We start from the raw sequence: 18,326 nt of genomic DNA, 5'->3' as shown, positions 1-18,326 counted from the left end.
GAGTCCTGGGAACCTCCGACAGCATAGATGCATCCGTCCACCACGCCCACCCCGACCCGGTTCCTGGGGATGTTGAGGGAAGCTCGCTGGCTCCACTGGTTGGTCATCGGGTTGTAGCAGCACAGGGCGCTGGACTCTGTGTTGTTTTGAAGCGACAGGTTCCTGCCTCCAACCTGGATTCACAAAACAGAGGGATTAATGCAAAAAAGACGTTGATCTCTTAAACTTTTCAAAACAAACATTAGTTTGTTCAGGAATGACAGGTAGAAATTGGCAAGCGAGAAGAAGAAAGTGGGTAAAGTGATTAGTACAGTATACAGTATTAAATATCAAATGTACACAGAAATGTGCCAGCACAGAACAATGCTCAGGCACAAAGCTAAACCAGTTTTTTATATCTCATCATTATATTGGATCATATAATTACATTATAATTATATAATTAAACACTATTTCACTTCTTTGAGTGATAGGTGGAATGACATAACTGGTGCAACCTACAGTGTAGAGCAGTCCAAACAACGTGCAGGCTCCCAGACCACTGCATGGAGACCCCATATCAGCCAGTTTTAGCCAGTCATTGTTCCTGGGATCATACGCCTCCATGGAGGCCAGTGAATGCTGCTGGTATCTGAACAGAGACATGGAAATGTTGACGCTCAATGTTCTTTTTATTTTTTCCACAAAAAAAGGCAAATGACTCCATATGCTGATACGTGTATGCAGGCACGGTGGAGCTTGAAATTTATTAGCACAAATTGGTTCACGTGAAAATTAAAACTACTCTCCCCCCGGTCGGCCCAACACAGTGCACATGCTGTTTATATCTGTGCTTTTATACCAGCTGAACACAAAATGACAAATTCATTTTAGAAATGGAATAACAAACATCAAATTACTCAAAACTGCTCATTCAGCCTAATCCAAATGTTCTGCCATAAAATGAAAAATAACACCTTAATTATAATTTTAAACTTGCCACAAACCTGTGCTTTATGACTGAGGAAAATAGACACAGTATCAGTATGCCACTATAAATAACGGGCTTACAAAACAGGAGGGTGCATTCGTAAACCCAGAAAGCAGTGCACCTCTGGAAGGAAGACCTTCTAACAGCCACTTGGTGGAAGACTGAGACACTTTGTGGATTCATGATGCACTTAGCACACCAGTTGTGTATTATAAGTGGACGTCTGTGAACACAGCTCAATCATCAACATGTAGTACGTCCTAAAGTGTGAGCGGTGAAGTCACTCACACCATGCGTCATCTCATAATCAGTTTGTGATTATCGATGTCAAAAACAGGTCCCATGATGTGTTTGTTACGGCTTAAAGAGTTTCTTATAATAAGTGTGCAACCAGTTATGCATTGGAGAACAAAGCAATGTTGTTGAGGAAATAATATAACATAACTACCCGCCGGCCACATAGATGAGTTGAGTTCCACGGTTAGGTGCAGGAGGCAGCTTTCTCAGTGTCATATCCTGGAAGATTTTTGACAGGAAGTCCTTACAGGAATTGGCCTGGAGTTAAAAGAAAGGGCAATGATTTTAAACCTGTAAAGTTAGAGTAGGTAACTGACTTTTGAGTATAACAGGTTTTACTGAAACAAATACCAATGTCCATTCATTTCTATTTCCAACAAGAAAACAAAAGGCAAGGCTGCAGTTTACCTTGCTGAGGATGGGGCAGGACAGGAGCTGGTTCTTTAGGAACTTGGGAGGCAGGGCGTATATATGAACCGCATTCAGGAGGGCATGTAGGTACTGGGCTCTACCCTCCATATCCCAGCGGACCCAGTCTGTACAGGCTTTATACACCTGACATGGATTTATTTAGATATATCAATATATGTCAGATTGATATATGAACTAATTGCATTTGTGCAAAATACTGTTGGCACACACTCTGACTTTACAGACCAAATTTACAAGTTTAATGTGAATCAATGTAAGTTTATTTTACTTAAATGTGGTAAAACCTGCCCATCTGGTGATTCAGTAAGGGCAAAAAATAAGACCTGTGTCTCTAATGAATGGTTTAGCTGTTCTTTGCACCAAACGTGCAAAACTCAAACATCTGACAATATATAGTACTATTCTTATACTTTTACCCAAATAATGTTTGCAATTTACTAATACAATGAAACAACCCATAGAAACATTTATAAAAAAAGGTGGTGCATCTCAAAAAATTTAAATGTTGTGCTATTTTATTCAGTAATTTAATTTAAAAAGTGAAACATTCATACATTCCAGATTCATTACACAAAGTGAAATATATTTCAAGCCTTTTTTTGTTTTTATCTTGAGGATTATGGCTTACAGCTGATCCAGTATCTCAAAATATTATAGAATTTTAGAATAAAGAATTTATAATAGAGAAATATCGACCTGAGAAGAGCTCTAATCAGCTCAAAACTCAAAAACACTTGCAAAGGTTTCCTTAGCCTTTAATCTCTCAGGCTGGTTCATTGGTGTTCAAATGTACTTTTCCACGATATTCTAATTTTTGAGATGCACCTGTTCAAAACAGAGTTTCAGAAGAAGCAGACCATACAGTGATTACAATATGTTCCGTACATGTCTGTCAGTTAAGATTTGATTTACTTAGTTCTTTTAATGCCACACACCTCAGACTCACAGAGCACCTTGAGACTGTCCTGACTGATGAGCTCAAGCAGCTGGCAGTGAGAGAGGCTGAAGAACTCATCTTCTTTTGTCACCTAGAGACAGAGGGTCGCAAAGGTACACAAAAGCATGGTCGGATAAAGACAATAATTTTTTATGTGGATATCTTTTCAAGTTCATGTATAATCCAGTAAATGATGTGAGTTTGTAGGTAGCTGTTAGAGCACAGACACAGAGGGAGCACTCACACGCTTACGAAAGTAGAAAGAAAGGACATGTGCAATGACACAAGTAAGCATAAATTCCTGGTACTATGATGCAATCAACACGTCAACTTTGTCCTTGAGACAAATAAGTGAACATGCAGCTGTACTGTTCCCCCAGTTATCACAAGACCTGATTACAGCAAAGCTATAACCAATGAGATGTGCTGCTGTGGATATAGTGATACATAAGAAGGTATATAGACTGTAATGTTCTGCAGCTTCTTTGGTGACTTACTGGCTACTACATGCAGTCTGTGTCACCAATCATCATCTATTAAATCTAGAAACAGAATGAAAAGTGCTACAGCTTTGCTGCTGACCCTTTGCCTGTCAGGGCCACTGGTTCAGGCAGAGACGGCTTTACAGTCTGACATTAGTGCAGAGTTGGGAGCACTGAGGGCCACGGTGGAGGAGTTGAGGTTGATGGAGGATAGACTGGCAGTAAGCGAAAGCAAAGTGCAAGCTCAGGAGAAGTACATTAAGGATCTAAGAGCAGAGCTGGATGTAACCAAGATGGAGTTACTTCAGTACAAAGAGCAGGCAGAGGAGATGGAGAAAAAGCAGACAGGTAACAATAACAAAGATAATCACTGATCTGGTGAAGGAAAAGATGTGCGGCTAGGAAATGATCTATGGTTATAAATTAACATTTTATACTTCTGGGGTCATGAACTTGCAATTGATTCTTTTTTATTTTTAAGTTGGTATGAGCCAACTTGAACAGATGAAAAAGGAATATTGTGCAGCAGAAGATTTGTGGTATCGAGCTGCCACTTGTACTTTTCACATGCTTTCACAGGGGGACCCAAAGTGGCTTTCTCTGTGGCTTTGACTGGAAGAGTGGGACCTTTCAACGTTGAAACCACACTGATCTACCCAAAAATCATCACTAACATCGGCAATGCTTACAACACGTACACAGGTATGTGTTTTTGTGAAAGTGTGTTTTTTAACGCATGCTTAAAGATGATGTTACTCCATGACATGCAGGAGGGAAAAATCGATTTTTCTGATTATTATGAATTTCACTAAGCTCTCTATCTGTTTCTTTGTACTACAATGCAGGTTTCTTCACAGCCCCCATCAATGGTGTCTACTTCTTCAGGTTTAATGCCATGGATGGCCGGAAAAACAACCACATGGGTGCAGCATTGTACAAGAACAACCAAAGAGTGCTTCTAAACTATGCCTGGAATCATTGGGACGACCATGAGCATGTTTCCAACGGAATTGTCCTGGAGCTCTCTCAGGGAGATGTAGTGCACATGAGTCTTCCTGCGTGGTACAGTGTCACTGATTTAGGTGAACATTACTTCAACATTTTCAGTGGTTTCCTTCTCTTTTCCATGTGAGGATAACATGGCAGGACTGTATTAGAGGCTGCATGTTTCTTAACTGAAAAACATCTCAACTCTGATCATTAAATATACCGTGCGTCACATGTTTTCTTAACAAAGTAAAGCGCAAATTACAATAAAATAAGCATGCATAAAATATTTGACTTGACTGAACACCTGACTTCACTGTATTTCAAATAGTATGCTTGTGCTCTCTTTATTTGCACCTCACCTCATTGAAGTGCGTATTGATATACTCTCGACTGCGCTTGTGCAGCTCTGAGCAGCCGATCTCCTCAGCAAAGCGAGCGATGCCGATGACATTAGCAGGCTCCAGGTGCTTAGTGAGGAAATCACAGCATGCCTTGGCCACGTCCTCCATCTGATACCTTGTAGAAAAGAACAGAAAAGGGGGGAAACTGAATTACTTCTTGTTTATTCCACCAAAAAATGTAATTCAGTTGGTATTTTAATGCATACTGGTAAATTGAAAGATAAAAAGCGTGTCAGAATAAAGAAGTCAAGTCTGTATTCAGATTTCAGCGGTTTATGGTGGATTATATTTTCTAGGAAATATGCTGCTGTTTAAATATTGTATGTTTACCTCATAGCAGCCAAAAGAACGTGCAACACACACTTCTCTCCCACTGTGATGTGGGAGGTGTAGGCAAAGTCAATAAGTCTTCCCACCACCTGGGGGCAGACATCGGGCAGGGTGACCTCCGAGGCGCTACACTCCTTGAAGCTGCTGGTGAACATGGCTCTGAAGTAAGGGCTACAGGAGGCCAGTACCACCTTGTGGACCTGGGAAAGAATGTATTTATGATACAGAAACACTGCATTCACTATACTTGGCCAATGGCTGAATGTAACCTCTCTCTATAGGGCCGCAGAAGTGACAAAATGTAATAAAATGTTATTAGACAAGTCAAAAATATGACTGAATACGTCATAAATAAAATTGTTAGTTAAATAAAAAAAGTTTTAGACTTTAAACCTCCAATGAGTTGGTATAAAAGTTTTAGTAAAAAAAAAAAGATCAATTAATTAAACTTTTAGTAAAAAAAAAAAGATCAATTAATTAAACGTCATTAAATAAACTGGAAGCTATCAATAGGTAGGGTTGTGTTTGTGTGTACATGTATGTATGTGTACATTTCATGTTTTTATATCAGGGTGGGGACTTCAACATGAATGCAAACTAACCGATGGGTACTTGTGTCACTGTGGGGCCAAAAATTGAGGTCCCCACATTGTAGAACCCTTCTTAGGGTTAAGCCTTGGTTTCAGGGTTCAGATTACAGTTAGGTAAAGGTTAAGGTTAGGGTTAGAGTAAGGCATGTAGTTGTGATGGTTAATGTTCAGGTAAGAGTTGGTTCAAGGGTTCATGTTTCAATTAGATAAAGGTTAGGGGTAGGATTAAGGTTAGGTATATAGTTGTGACGGTTAAGGTTAGGGTAAGGGGCTAGGGAATGCATTAGGTCAATGAGATGTCCCTACTGGCATAGAAGAACAACCACGCGTGTGTGCGTACATAACATAATGAAGCAAAGCGTTTGTGGCTGGCTTGCTTAACTGAAAACACGCTGAGCACTAGCTTTTTCAACTAGCTGCTCAGCTGAAGCTAACTTTCATTATAAAACTACACCAGCCAGTGCAAATAAAGTTAATCATCATTTTCTGTCACATCACTGTATAAACTCTTGAAACCTGGTTTGCAACTAAAAAATATTTTTTATTATTGATTACTTTGATTATTATTTTCTCATTTGGCCTCATTCCCTAATTTCAAATCGTATTCAAATCTACCTACATGTACAGTATGTATGTATTGGTACATACTGTACTGCTTAGTTCAAAATATTACACGATGAATTGTGAAGAATTATACTGTATGATGTATAATACTATCTATGGATGTATTCGGTTGTAATTTTGACCTGTCCGACAACCTTTTACTACATTTAGTCAGTTTCAGGGCTCCATACAATGCATAGTACTTTCCAAGTTTATAAATGTGTATTTTGAGAAACTGAGAAAGAAACCTCCCACAAAATGGTACAAACTGCATTCTGATTGTTTAATTTCACCTTGAAGTCCACTGTCCTGTCCTTGTATGTGACATGTAGCACCAGGTCACACAACATCTCCTGCCGTCTGAATTCCTCCATGACCTTGAAGCATCTGGAAGCGTGGGTCTCGACCGTGTAGTCAAGATACCCAGACCCATGCATCGAGGGAACCGCAATAGCTGAGAAATCAGAGTCACGTGTGGGACGTTTCTTCCTCATAGGGCAATGCATTCTGGGAGACAGGAAGAGAAATACTCCAGATTTTTTTTGAGTAATTAATTACCTGTTAAGTCTTACAGTCGTCTACAGTTAAAAGTTTTTAGTTCTTATCCCATTGAGGTCAGACTTTCACAGAGGAAATTCATTTGGTCTTTTTTCATCAACGTAAAGGCTCCAGTGAGCAGACGTCCTTAGTTCCTCCATTTTGCCTCAAATTTAACACAAAAATCTATTCAGTTAGTAGCCATTTCCGAAGAAATTAGGGATGTGAACAGTGTAATGGTACTATCCATTGGCGATCCCAGCAACAGCCGGCAGGCAGAACAAGCAGTCCCGAGAAAAGGTCATTTGCTACATGAAATATGTTCAGTTCATACGTTTCTCTGCAAAAACACACTGGGTAAACTAACTTATAGACTGGTGCCTCATGCACAGATCCAGGCTCCAACATGATTGATTGTGATTGAATCAGGTTAACACAGTTCCCAAAGCACGAGTTAAACCACGACCATTAAATTGCTGCTGGTCCAGATTTTACAGATTTCAGGGTTTTGAAAGTAATCCATTCTGACATTTCAGAGTCCTCTGCAATTAAGTGTTCCACAGGAGAAGAGGAAGTGTTTGGCAAATGTGTGTAACTGCACAATCAGATGTATCCTGGCAGGGATTTCTTTTAAACCGCGTCTGTTGTGATGCTTATCCTGCAAAAAAAAAAAAGAAAAACAGATTAAGTGACAAAAGATGAAAGACTTTTAGTGGTTTGAAAAGAAGATAATGGAATCATGTGAATATGTCGTTTTTCCTTCTCGTATGTGTGTGTGGGTGTGTGAGTGTTGCACACTCAAGGTTTCACTTCCTTGCAGCAGAAATAGAAATATTATGTTGATCTGCTTCATGCCACAGCTTTCCCCCAAGGAAATGGGCCAAGCTAAAAGCACAAATGGTCTCTGTGTTTTCTCTTGAATCTTAGAAAAGTTTCTGAAAAATCTTTGCAGCATGGTGAAAAAAAAAAAAGATGAGTAACAAAGTTTATACAACAAGCTTTTAGCAGAAACAAACTCAAAGGGGCACAGTAACAACACACTAAAAGAACAAATGTGTCTCTATTTTTAGTTTGGTTTATTTAGGAAAAGATTTCTGTAAATCTGTAAATAGGTAATCTGGAATTACCTATTATAATCTGGAATTAATGCTCTACGATTTTTTGTTTCTTAATTATATTTATTTTATTTCAGGGACCTCAACATGGAAACTAAAAAGGATGTAGAAAGGCTTTCCCGTACAGGCTGAATTGTAAAGTATTTGTCACACCACATACTTATTTGTTTATAGTGCATATTCCGATTGATCGAAACAGTTGATCAAATGAAAATTAATCTGCAGCTACATTGATAGTTGATTAACTATTTTAGTCATCTTTAAGCAAAAAATGCCAAACACTGAATGGTACCAATTCCTCAAATGTGGGAATTTGCTGCTTTTCTTGGTGTTACATTATAATAAATTGAATCATTTCGAGGGTTTGGGGTTATTCGTCAGACAAAATAAGACATTTGATAATGTCACCTTGTGCTCTAGGCCAATGCAGTGGCCAATTTCAGTGTTTCAGAGTTTGTGATTAATCAAGAAAACTGTCCATAAATGAATAACAAAATAAATATATAATAAAAATAATCTGTAGTTCAGCCTTCAGCCCTCAAAAAGCTAGTTCAGCTGTTCAAAAATAATCTTGATTATTTGTCAGGACCAGTTAAAAACAGACTCTACAGACAGCAGCAGGCTGATAAACATAACAAGGAACACACATTCACACTATTTAAAGTAACACAAGGTATGAATGAATTCCTACCAGACACCAGAAGCTGTCACAGACCAACCACTTCAATTTTTCCGTAAATCACATTCATCATGTTCCTGCTAATTTGCAGAGTAGTAAAAGCACTCCCTAATGTCAGAACAGGCTGGTGTCATCACTGTACATAGTCAAACCTGTTTGACTGTCTATCTTAACTTCGTAAATGTTAACACACGAGAACACACTAATAACAATTATTTGACATAATAGGAGTGCAGTAAATTTAAAGTATGCAAACACCCCTTATCTTGGTGTTTCTGATTAAATATCAAGAATTGTATTTCTACATTCACTGTCAATCCTGAAATTAGAAGTAAAGAACAGGGAGAGGTAAACTGAGGTGTGTCTTCCACAGTTTCACGGAAAGGTCTGAAAACTGAAGTGTAAAAACAAGTTGTGGGTTTAAGGTGGGTGGGAATATATTTTAGTTGGGAACAATGACTTTAAATGTGGACAGAGCCAGCTAGCCGGTTCTCCCTGCATACATTCTTTATGCTAAACTAAGCTAACCATCTCCTGGATGAAATTTTATATTAAATGGACAGATGTGAGCATGGTATCAATCTTATCATTTAGCTCTCAGCAAGAAAGCGAAAAAGCATTTTACTCAAAATGAAACAGGAAGTTGTTATAAATTCAGTGCACATGCTTAGATCTCTACCGAACTTTACGTGCTTGATAAGGGTCCCTCCCTGAACACATGCCAATATTCCCTCAATGCCACATAGCGCCACCAACCGGCAACAGGATGTAAGCCGTTTGTGACAAAAATAATTTCACATTCATGTACTGGTACAAAGCATATGATAAGAGGGTGTTCTCTAGCGCCACGTAGGAGACACAGGAAGTGACATATAACTCCTTCCTGACCAGTACAAAAATCGTCCGATACTTCAGATCCGCGTCTACCAACCTCCTGCCACTGTGCCACAGCACGCCACGACCCAACACGCATCACGGCAGGAGGGCCTAATGCTTCGTTGTGTCATATAATTACAAAAGAACTGTAACTCTTATCGGTTACAGTTACTAGGAAAAAATGTGTAATTAAGTTGCAGTTACTTATGAAAATGTTCATGATAACATTGGGGGTTACATCTGAATATTTTCTGTAATTAGCTAGGCTATACGTTAAGTAATATTCTTTTTTTTTACATGTTTTCCGCGTGCACAATGTCTCCCTTTGCCATTTTCAGCCACAGCCATTTAGTAAAGTTTGATGCTATCATGTGTGAATTTGCAGCACCACTTGTCTGCCAGTTAAATTGCCTCCCAAGCTGTCTTTTGAACATGGCTAACATTTAAAAACATTCATTAGAAATTTAGAAATCAAAAAGTAATCAAAAAGTACATACCAGAGATGCTTACAAACCCAGTGTAAAGTTAACTAAATAATACTGTAAAGTTACATGGTCAACAATAAAGCTGTAACATGTTTTTAACTTACAGAGCACAACCATGTAATGTGCAATGCAGTTAATGACAGCTTATAAACTACTGTAAGTCAACACACCCTGCAGACTTTCAAAACAATAAACTGTAACCTGTTTTTCACAGAGCACAACTATAATGTGCAATGTAATCAAGGACAGCTTAAACTACTGTAAGTCAACACACCCTGCAGACTCTCAAACCAGTATAATGTTAGGCTATAACTAAATAAAACTGTAAGGTTAGGCTACATGATCAATAATAAACCTGTAACCTCTTTAATTAACGTGATGGCAGCCAGCGGGACGTAAATGATTACGTTAACCGACCACCACAAGTTTGGCAAGTAAACAAACGCTCGTTCATCTTTTCATAACGAACAACAGTCAGAGTAAACCTCCCGTAGCTCGTAGCTGAAGCAAGAAGCAAGCTAACGTTACATGGCCAATGCTGAGCTAAACATGTTCACTCATCACATATTTGCGTTCAGCGCTTCTTTGTTTGGGTCTTTTTGTATGAAGTTTTAAAGCCAAAGTTTATGATAAATGGCACCGCAGCTGCCGGTGTTTTGTTGTCCTCTCTCACGTGCGGCCGCGCGCAGCAGATGTTATGTGTTACGTAGGCAGGTTATAGGTAATGGAGGGAGGGAATAACTGCAAGCTCATCAGACGTTTCCTAAAAATAAACATTGTTCACGAGTCCCGCGCCTCGAGTCCGAGTCGAGTCTGAAGTCTTTTGAGGACGAGTATCAAGTCGAGTCTCTGTGTGCGACTTAAATCGCGCTCGAGTCTGAGTTTCTAACTCGAGTCCCCATCTCTGGTAGATACTTTGATAAAATAATTGAAATAGTTATACTACTATTACATTATAGGGTAGGGTAACTTGTAATCGGTAACCTATAACATTTCCAAAGTAACCTTCTCAACACTCCTGATTAGATTGATCAGGATGTAAATTCTATTTCTTATTCAAACTTTCTAGGTTTGGAATATTTACATTGACTTTGGAATTCCAATGCTTGAGAATTACCTTAAAATTCCTGGAATAAAGATAATTATGTCTCATAACATCACACAGCAAATGCAGAGCAACTGCATATCCAGCAAACATGAAATTCTGCATCCCAGAGTGTCACTGGCTGCTACAGCATGAAGCAGAACAAATCAGCTCTTGACTTGGAGAGCAAGAACTGACTTCTGCTATGCTGCCTGTTAGCTACAGTGTATTTATCTGTGTAGAAACCCTTAGAATCAAAAGCAGGAGATTAATTTTTAGCATGAAAGACACAAAACCTGACCCCGCTAGTGACAAAACTACTCTGACCCTCTGAGAACAACAGGAATACTTACAGCACCTGGCAGTTTGGAGTTAATTTCAGTTTTGCGCAATCAAATCTGTTCAGCCTCGAGCTCCCTCACCTCTCACACTACAGCTAGCCAGCCATTTTTTGCTTGTCATATGACCAAAAGTGTGAGACAGAAAGGGGGGGAGAGCAATGCAGAGAGAAACAGATTTTGAGGGCAACATACAGGAGAGAAAAACAAAGAAAGAAAGAAGAACAGAATGAAGGAAGAATAGAAATTACGCTAGATTTACCTGAAGGAAGATATAAGTGGGAGAGATCAATTCAAGGAAGGACTAAGAAGGGAAGCGATAGTCATTAATACAGTAGAGCTACTCAGTTTTCCATAAAGGGCCATTGTGCTTATATCAGCCTGTCCTACTCTCCCGATCAGGCTTTAAGAGGGTTAACAGTTAATTACTGTTTAAACACAATGCACAGAGCTTGGCCACTACATAAAGCATTGCTCAAGCCTGCAGGAACACTCTGAGAACACTGCTACACCAGTTTTGACCAGTTGATTGATTTCAACAAAGTTGCAAAATCACTGTTTGACCAAGGTCCTGACCGTTAACACTAGAGGTGGTAGTACTGTTTGGTTTTGTCAAGTTTATTTCTCAAACGGCTGTTTGGAAGTGAGAAGAAGAAGATGCAGATTACTGGGGGCTTCATTGATGAAAATGCGTACGCAAGTCTTTGATTCATTGTTGAATGACTTCAAAAATTGAGAGCTGTGGTATTCATCACATGACATGTGTACTTGAGACACTAAAATTAAAGACAAAGTCATTTTAGCTAATTGATTTTGGCCTCAAGGCTGTTTGTTAATGGAACAGAAAACAACAGAGGCAGAGAGAGGGAGGGTTAACCATTTACAGACTGTTTCTGTTGGCAGATGGTAGAGCAGTACAGCAGTCTGGGAACACAGTGTAGTGAGCTTTGACTTGAATATACACAACAGACGATAGGGCTTTGTATAAGGAGTGAAAACGCCCTCAACTCTTTGAAAATATTTTGTCTAGAAGTGCTGAGCAGTAGTGACCACACGTCTTTTGCAATGTTTTGCAACAGAAGTGACACAAGCTTTTCTGCCAGGTCATCTTTCAGCTGACATGGGGTCAAAGGCCGCTGATGACAAATCTTTTTTTTACTCTGAAATAATATCCCTAAGACAAGAGAGCATCAGGGAAGCACTGAAGAATCACAACAGTGCACAACTCAACCACAGGAGCCAAACGGACAGATCCCCATGTTTTAGGAATATTAAATGACATATAGCTGTTGACATTTGAGTTCTAAAGCTTCCTCAGAGGACATCTGATGGTCAGAAACTTCAGCCACGTGCTGCACACAAACTACTGTAACATAAAATAACACTTGAGAATGAAGAATTACAATCGCCAAATGCTGCCTCCTGACCACAAACTTGCCGTATCAGAAACACTAAATATACAGTACACCGATTTATCACTTAACAAAGAAAATTCCTTTGTTATCTCTGGTAAAAGGTTCAACCACATAAACAACACACTGAACAGACATATTAATATTTACTTGTTGCAATGCAACAAAAATAGGTCTAGTCTTATAGTGCTCCATTGGGGTTTTGCAGTGTGTGTGGTATTATAATTGATCAATCCACGATTTTTTTCAGCTCCAGTTAATTTGTGTTGATCCTCTTTCTTGATGATGAAGGACGTTATATTTCCCAGCAGGGATTCATCGAGTGATTTTATTGTAAGTAGAGCTGGAACAATTATTCCATTATTTGACTGACAGAAAGTTTATCTGCAACTATTATGATAATCGATTAATCATTTGAGTCCTTCTTTCAAGCAAACATTTGATGGTTACGGCTTCTCAGATCTGAGAATTAGCTGCTTTTCAATGTCTTTATGCTTAGGGATTTTTGGTCAGTGGACAAAACAGGATCTTTGAAGATGTCACTTTAGGCTATAGGAAATTGTTAAGACATTTTCACAATTTTGTTACGTTTCAAAGACTAAACAATTACTCAGGAAAATAATCAGAATTGAATATTGAAAATGGCAAAAATTCCACCTTTCTAGGTTTTCAAATAAAAACGTATTTTTATTATTTTAGATTAACATTATTGTTTCATGCAATTAATCGTTGCCAGAAAATAGTGCAATCTGTTTTCCAAAGTGCTTATTTTGTTTTGGACCCTCTAAAACCTCAAGATATCAAATTTGCAATGATATAACAAAGGGAAAGTGGCACACTCATTAAAGAAGCTAGAACCACTTTTTTGGCACTTTGCTTCTGGATCTACATATTCAGCTCTCTGTAGCCTATATGGATTACAGATCATATATACTACTACACAGAGGACAATGAGCAAAAGTTTCAATTTCCGTTTAGGAGTCTGCGCACTACAGAGGAAATCAACGGAATGATCGAAAACAAAATTAAACAACCGGATATGTTAGATTATCCCCTGTAAGAGCACGTTACTATTATTGGAAGAAGTAGGCCTACAAGAACAAATGTCTCGAGTGCTAATTGTAAGATCACACACGGCAACAATGTTGAATATTACAGTGATTTTTCTCCCCAAAGGGCGCGTCCACTCAGCATGAGAAACTGTTACTGCAACAGCTGCAAAATCACTCACCTAAAAGCAACTCCTAAACGACAGCTGTTAAACTCGATATCACATGAGAATACAGACACTGCTTTTACGCACGACTTGTCCAACCGCAGGAGGTCTTCCCTTGTCGCTGGCTTTGCTGTCCGTCCAGTAAGGAAACCTGCAGATCTGTGTCATTCTTCACGTTGTAAAATAAAGGCGTCTGAAGGTAGGGAGGAATTTCTGCACCAACATGACTCTGCAAAACTCTCGCAGTGTGTGTTTGTGCGGGAGCAATACGCATGTGCAAGAAGTCAGGAGCGGCATTCCTTAAACTGAAACTGAACGTCTGCCATAGCAAAACAGCCGACAGATTCAGGGATTATAAAACTATTACACTGCTGAAACGGCACGATAATTTTGATTGATGATTCATGGAGACAAATAAAACGGGGTTTCATTTCTGGACTGGTGACTCATCTTGGCTGTGAGACATTTTATCCTTTAACAAACAGTAAATCCTATCATTACATGTACCACAATAGGGGATTAGCCTATATAAATTACCCTATATCAAGCGCGAAAAATATATCCAGTGGAGGAATGTAACTAAGAGGCCTGCGTTTACTCACTGTCTTCAAGTACAAATTTGAGGTAACCCACTTCACTATTTTGCAGCTTTATTCTTTCCACTAAATTTGTCTGACAGTTTCATACCATTACTGTGCAGTGAAAATCAAGTATCTCCAAATTTGGTAAATTTGAATGTTTCTCATAAATTGAAGGATTAACTGTTCCTACTTCTTAAACTAAACTATTTATCCCCCTCTCCGGATTAACTGGAAAATAAAGGCATTGTCACAAAGCTGAAAACAGGGCTGTTTTTCTGAGCTCATGAAAAGCTGACTTGTTGGAGTGGTACTTACAGGACAGCGACGCAATAAACACAGGATGATCTTATAGAATATGATGCATTGCTGTGGATTAAACATCCCCACAGTATATAAAGAAGTTAAAATGAGCACAACCGTAAACATTTACAGCAGCAGAGAACAGAGTATTACATTTGATTGTAAATGTAGATGATAATACTTTTACTTTTTCTTAGTGGAGTATTTTCACAGTGTGGTATTCTTTATGATAAAGGAACTGAATACTTGTTCCACCACTGACTATTTATCCCATGTGAATGCACGTCACCAATGGTGAATTGGTGATTTGTTTGAACAAGTCATTCTTAACTGAAGTTTCTCTCACAAGCTTTTTTCCGGTCTTCATCAGCGCATGGAGTTTGCTCACTCATGCAGTTGGCTATTTGAACAGTGAAACATGTCACACAGGTATTCTCCATCATTTGCTGAGCCAAAGTAAGCCAAAGGTGACAGCTTGTGACTGTCCAAAACAATAAGTCAGACTCTCTGCCTGTTTGGTTGACTGACGCAGCTGCCTTCATAAGGAGCGACTCTGTGATCCATTTCCTAGGTAACCCACGGTAAATTATCTTTATTTTGTTTCATGCAGACAGATTGACTGACTCTCTTTAGAAAGTGTTGCATGTGACTTGAATGACACGTCATAACTTAGGTAAGCATAGTATCTTGTTTTGAATCAACATCCAATAGAATCTTCACACACGTATAGATGGGTGAAAAGTAATATTTTTTGGACACCCAGTGAATCTAGGTGGGTCTAGGAAGGTTAAATACTTCCCGCCAGGATGCATCCTTCAGGTCTGGTTTTCACTCTGTACTGCTGAGGCCTTTTCACCCCAGCTGGGCTTTAATAAGTCTTCTTGCTTAAGACATTCGGAGCTTCCTGAAACCTTCTTCAATAATTACAGTTGATTAGCTCACAAAATTGTCCATTACACTGAGGAACTTTTGTTCACGTTGAATGGAAAAGTTCAGTCTTGAAAAAAACATCAACAACAAAAAATCCCACAATGACCTCAAATTCAAACTCCATCGCTGATGAAGTTGTTCTTATCTCATGAAAAGTTTTGGAGATACATGGTTTTCACAGGACGTCAAGGTAAGTTATTCATCTCCATGGTCTACTGCAATGTCTAAATAACTCCATGAACTGTTGACTGGTTTGATCAAGTGAACAAGTTTTTTTGACAGTCTGACAGTTCATGTACAGATAGAACTTCCTTAAGAAATACATGAATTTAAAAAGGGGGGTCGGGGAAGTAAAGGCCTTTTTCCATTGTGCTCCCTGATATGATCTTCTTCTCCATTAGATACACACACTCAAGACTGCCCTAAGCCCCCCGACACACACACACCTTTTTTGGTGCTGCAAGCGCTCATCCTGACTACATCAAACACAGCCAGACTTCAGATGTACATTGAAATCCTGTCCATGGATATCTCAAACAGTAGGAGAGGTGACAAGCCACACCCTTGGCAGATGGCCGGGTTGAACATGCTTGACTTAAGACAACAAACACAGCTCTCTCTTTGAACATACAGGAAATGAATGACTTGCAACAGCAACCAGTGAACTCCCCATCTCTAGAATACTGAAGTACAAAGATAGAGATTAGAGTCTAGGTGGGGGTTTGAGTTTGTACCAGGTGGAAACTGTGGGCGTGTATTTGCACCACAGCATATTTCCAACTGTGTCAGCTAATATGACATTCAGGAAGTCTACCTGTTGTTGTGATTGCATTATTAAGCGCACTTCTCACACCACACCCAACAACACGGATAACATGAAAACAAAAATGACTTGCAGATATATAGCTGGGACAGGTTTAATCATATTAAGATAGTGATTGACTGGAGTTAAAAGACAGCAGATTCATGATGTGAAAGCTGCTATTTCACTATTATTATCCTGCTGAAAGAGGCCACTGCCATCAGGGAATACCATTTCCATGAAGAAAGGATGTACATGGTCTGCAGCAATGCTTAGGTAGGTGGTAGGTGTCAAAGTAACATCCACATGAATGGCAGGACCCAAGGTTTCCCAGCCATGTGCCATGTGCTCCCCAGGTAATCGATGCAACCGGCCATCCATGTACCTTCTTCCATTGCTCTGTGGTCCAATTCTGATGCTCACATGCACATTGAATGCACTTTCGGCAGTGGGTGGTGTGTGGTTAAGCAACAAACTGTGATGCACCGGTTGTTTTGACACGTTTCTATCAGAACCAATATTAACTTTCAGCAATTTGACCTACAGTAGCTCGTCCGTTGGAACGGACCACACGGGCCAGTCTTTTCCTTCCTTGGACCCCTTTTGATTTGTACTAACCACTGCAGACTGGGGAGATGCTATGACCCAGTTGTCCAGCCATCACAATTTGGCCCCTGTCAAAGTTGTTCAAATCCTTCCACTTGCCCATTTTTCCTGCTTCTAACACATCAACTTTGAGAACAAATTGTTCACTTGCTGCCTAATATATCCTCTGACAGGTGCATTGGTAATGAGATCATCAGTGTTTTTCACTTTACCTGAAATAATGTTGTGGCTGATTGGTGTTTGAATCAAAAGTACTTATTATTGCACATAAGTCAGTGTTACATTATTATATGTTATCTAATTGGATTGTTGTATGCATTAAAGTGTAAGTATAACAATGCATTGAATTTTATAAACGGCTTATAAGTAATCTACAAAGTAACTAGTTAAATAATTGTAGTCAAGAAAAAGTATAGATTTCCCTCTGAAATGTAGTGAAGTTAAAGTATTAAGTATCACAAAATGGACTAAAGTTAAGTGCAAATAGCTCAGAATTGTACTTAAGTACAGTATTTGAGTAAATGTGCTTGGTTACATTCCACCGTTGGAAACCGACTGCAACAGTTCTCACTCAACAAAACAGAGAGACATATTTTTGTGACAAAAAGCTTCCACAGTCAAGAAAAGAGTAGCTGTGTTTTAAAATGAACAATGCTAGGATTAACCGTGCTGATTTTTACTTTGATATGTGATAGTCGATTCAGTCCATTTACTGCTACAAGGAAGTAATAAAACAAAAGTACAACAGCACAGTGACACAGCAAAATGCAGGCCACATTTCAGTTCTGTCAGTGAGCACTCTTCTCTTCTGTCCTCTTTTACACCGGCCTCTGTGCCTTCTCCTTTCCATAGCTCCATCCTCTGCTGCTTCTAACCTCCCCTTTATTTTTTATTCCCTTATTTCTCTTGAACAGTAATGAGAGAGAACCATTGCTTAGATTATTACTAAATTCCGATTTAACTTTTTAAATTGAGTGATGATGTGACAATGCTGCTGGATAACAGGTGCTTGTGTTTGGTGGGAGAACTGCAGGACTTTATTGACCTTTGTGTTAGTGTGAGGAGGGAAACCTGACATCATGCTCTGTGAATGTGCTGCCCTCTGCTGTTTGACTACAAAAGCACAAGCACGTGTGAAAAACACTGTTGGTAAAGGGGTACTCTGCCGATTTTACCCATGAACTCAGTTTACTCCTGACAAGTAAAACACAGCCTGTGAAAACAGCGGTATAATGTCTTCTGTGGCTTTGGAGGGAGGGGATTCAGACCCTTAAGTAAAAGTAGCAGACCACACTACAAGTAAAAGTGCATTCAAAACCAACAAATTCTGGAA

At 39.2% G+C, this 18,326-nt stretch overlaps 3 protein-coding genes across 9 annotated transcripts in view; 2 read left to right on the top strand and 1 right to left on the bottom strand.

Moving 5' to 3' along the window:
* keap1a (kelch-like ECH-associated protein 1a) overlaps window positions 1-14,020 on the bottom strand; it is a 19,800-nt gene extending 5,780 nt beyond the window's left edge. The window contains exons 1-10 of one of the 7 annotated variants that reach the window (XM_046061899.1): window positions 13,790-14,019; window positions 6,937-7,227; window positions 6,326-6,539; window positions 4,840-5,039; window positions 4,468-4,624; window positions 2,635-2,727; window positions 1,676-1,822; window positions 1,419-1,525; window positions 502-631; window positions 14-173 (exon numbers count right to left, since the gene is read on the bottom strand). In XM_046061899.1, coding sequence (XP_045917855.1) covers window positions 14-173; window positions 502-631; window positions 1,419-1,525; window positions 1,676-1,822; window positions 2,635-2,727; window positions 4,468-4,624; window positions 4,840-5,039; window positions 6,326-6,539; window positions 6,937-6,977 — 1,249 coding nt within the window. In that variant the 5' untranslated portion in view covers window positions 6,978-7,227; window positions 13,790-14,019. Of the gene's footprint in view, window positions 1-13; window positions 174-501; window positions 632-1,418; window positions 1,526-1,675; window positions 1,823-2,634; window positions 2,728-4,467; window positions 4,625-4,839; window positions 5,040-6,325; window positions 6,540-6,936; window positions 7,228-11,161; window positions 11,266-13,789 lie in introns of those variants that run through there. The other 6 variants (XM_046061903.1, XM_046061902.1, XM_046061904.1 and 3 more) reach the window with 6 other exon arrangements.
* On the top strand, window positions 3,136-4,394 carry LOC123978592 (complement C1q-like protein 2). The gene is made up of 3 exons (XM_046061912.1): window positions 3,136-3,466; window positions 3,698-3,820; window positions 3,964-4,394. The coding sequence occupies exons 1-3, from the start codon at window positions 3,190-3,192 to the stop codon at window positions 4,248-4,250; spliced, it is 687 nt and encodes a 228-aa protein (XP_045917868.1). The 5' UTR covers window positions 3,136-3,189; the 3' UTR covers window positions 4,251-4,394.
* The window catches only part of crlf1a (cytokine receptor-like factor 1a), a 35,165-nt gene continuing 30,689 nt past the window's right edge, over window positions 13,851-18,326 (top strand). Inside the window, exon 1 of the mRNA XM_046061907.1 lies at window positions 13,851-13,973. The gene's annotated coding sequence lies outside the window, so the exon portion shown is untranslated. The remainder of the gene's footprint in view (window positions 13,974-18,326) is intronic.

This window comes from Micropterus dolomieu, linkage group LG11, assembly GCF_021292245.1.
Source record: "Micropterus dolomieu isolate WLL.071019.BEF.003 ecotype Adirondacks linkage group LG11, ASM2129224v1, whole genome shotgun sequence".
Lineage (NCBI taxonomy): Eukaryota > Metazoa > Chordata > Actinopteri > Centrarchiformes > Centrarchidae > Micropterus > Micropterus dolomieu.
Note: the sequence above shows the minus strand (reverse complement) of the source record. Positions and strands in the feature narration are given on the sequence as shown.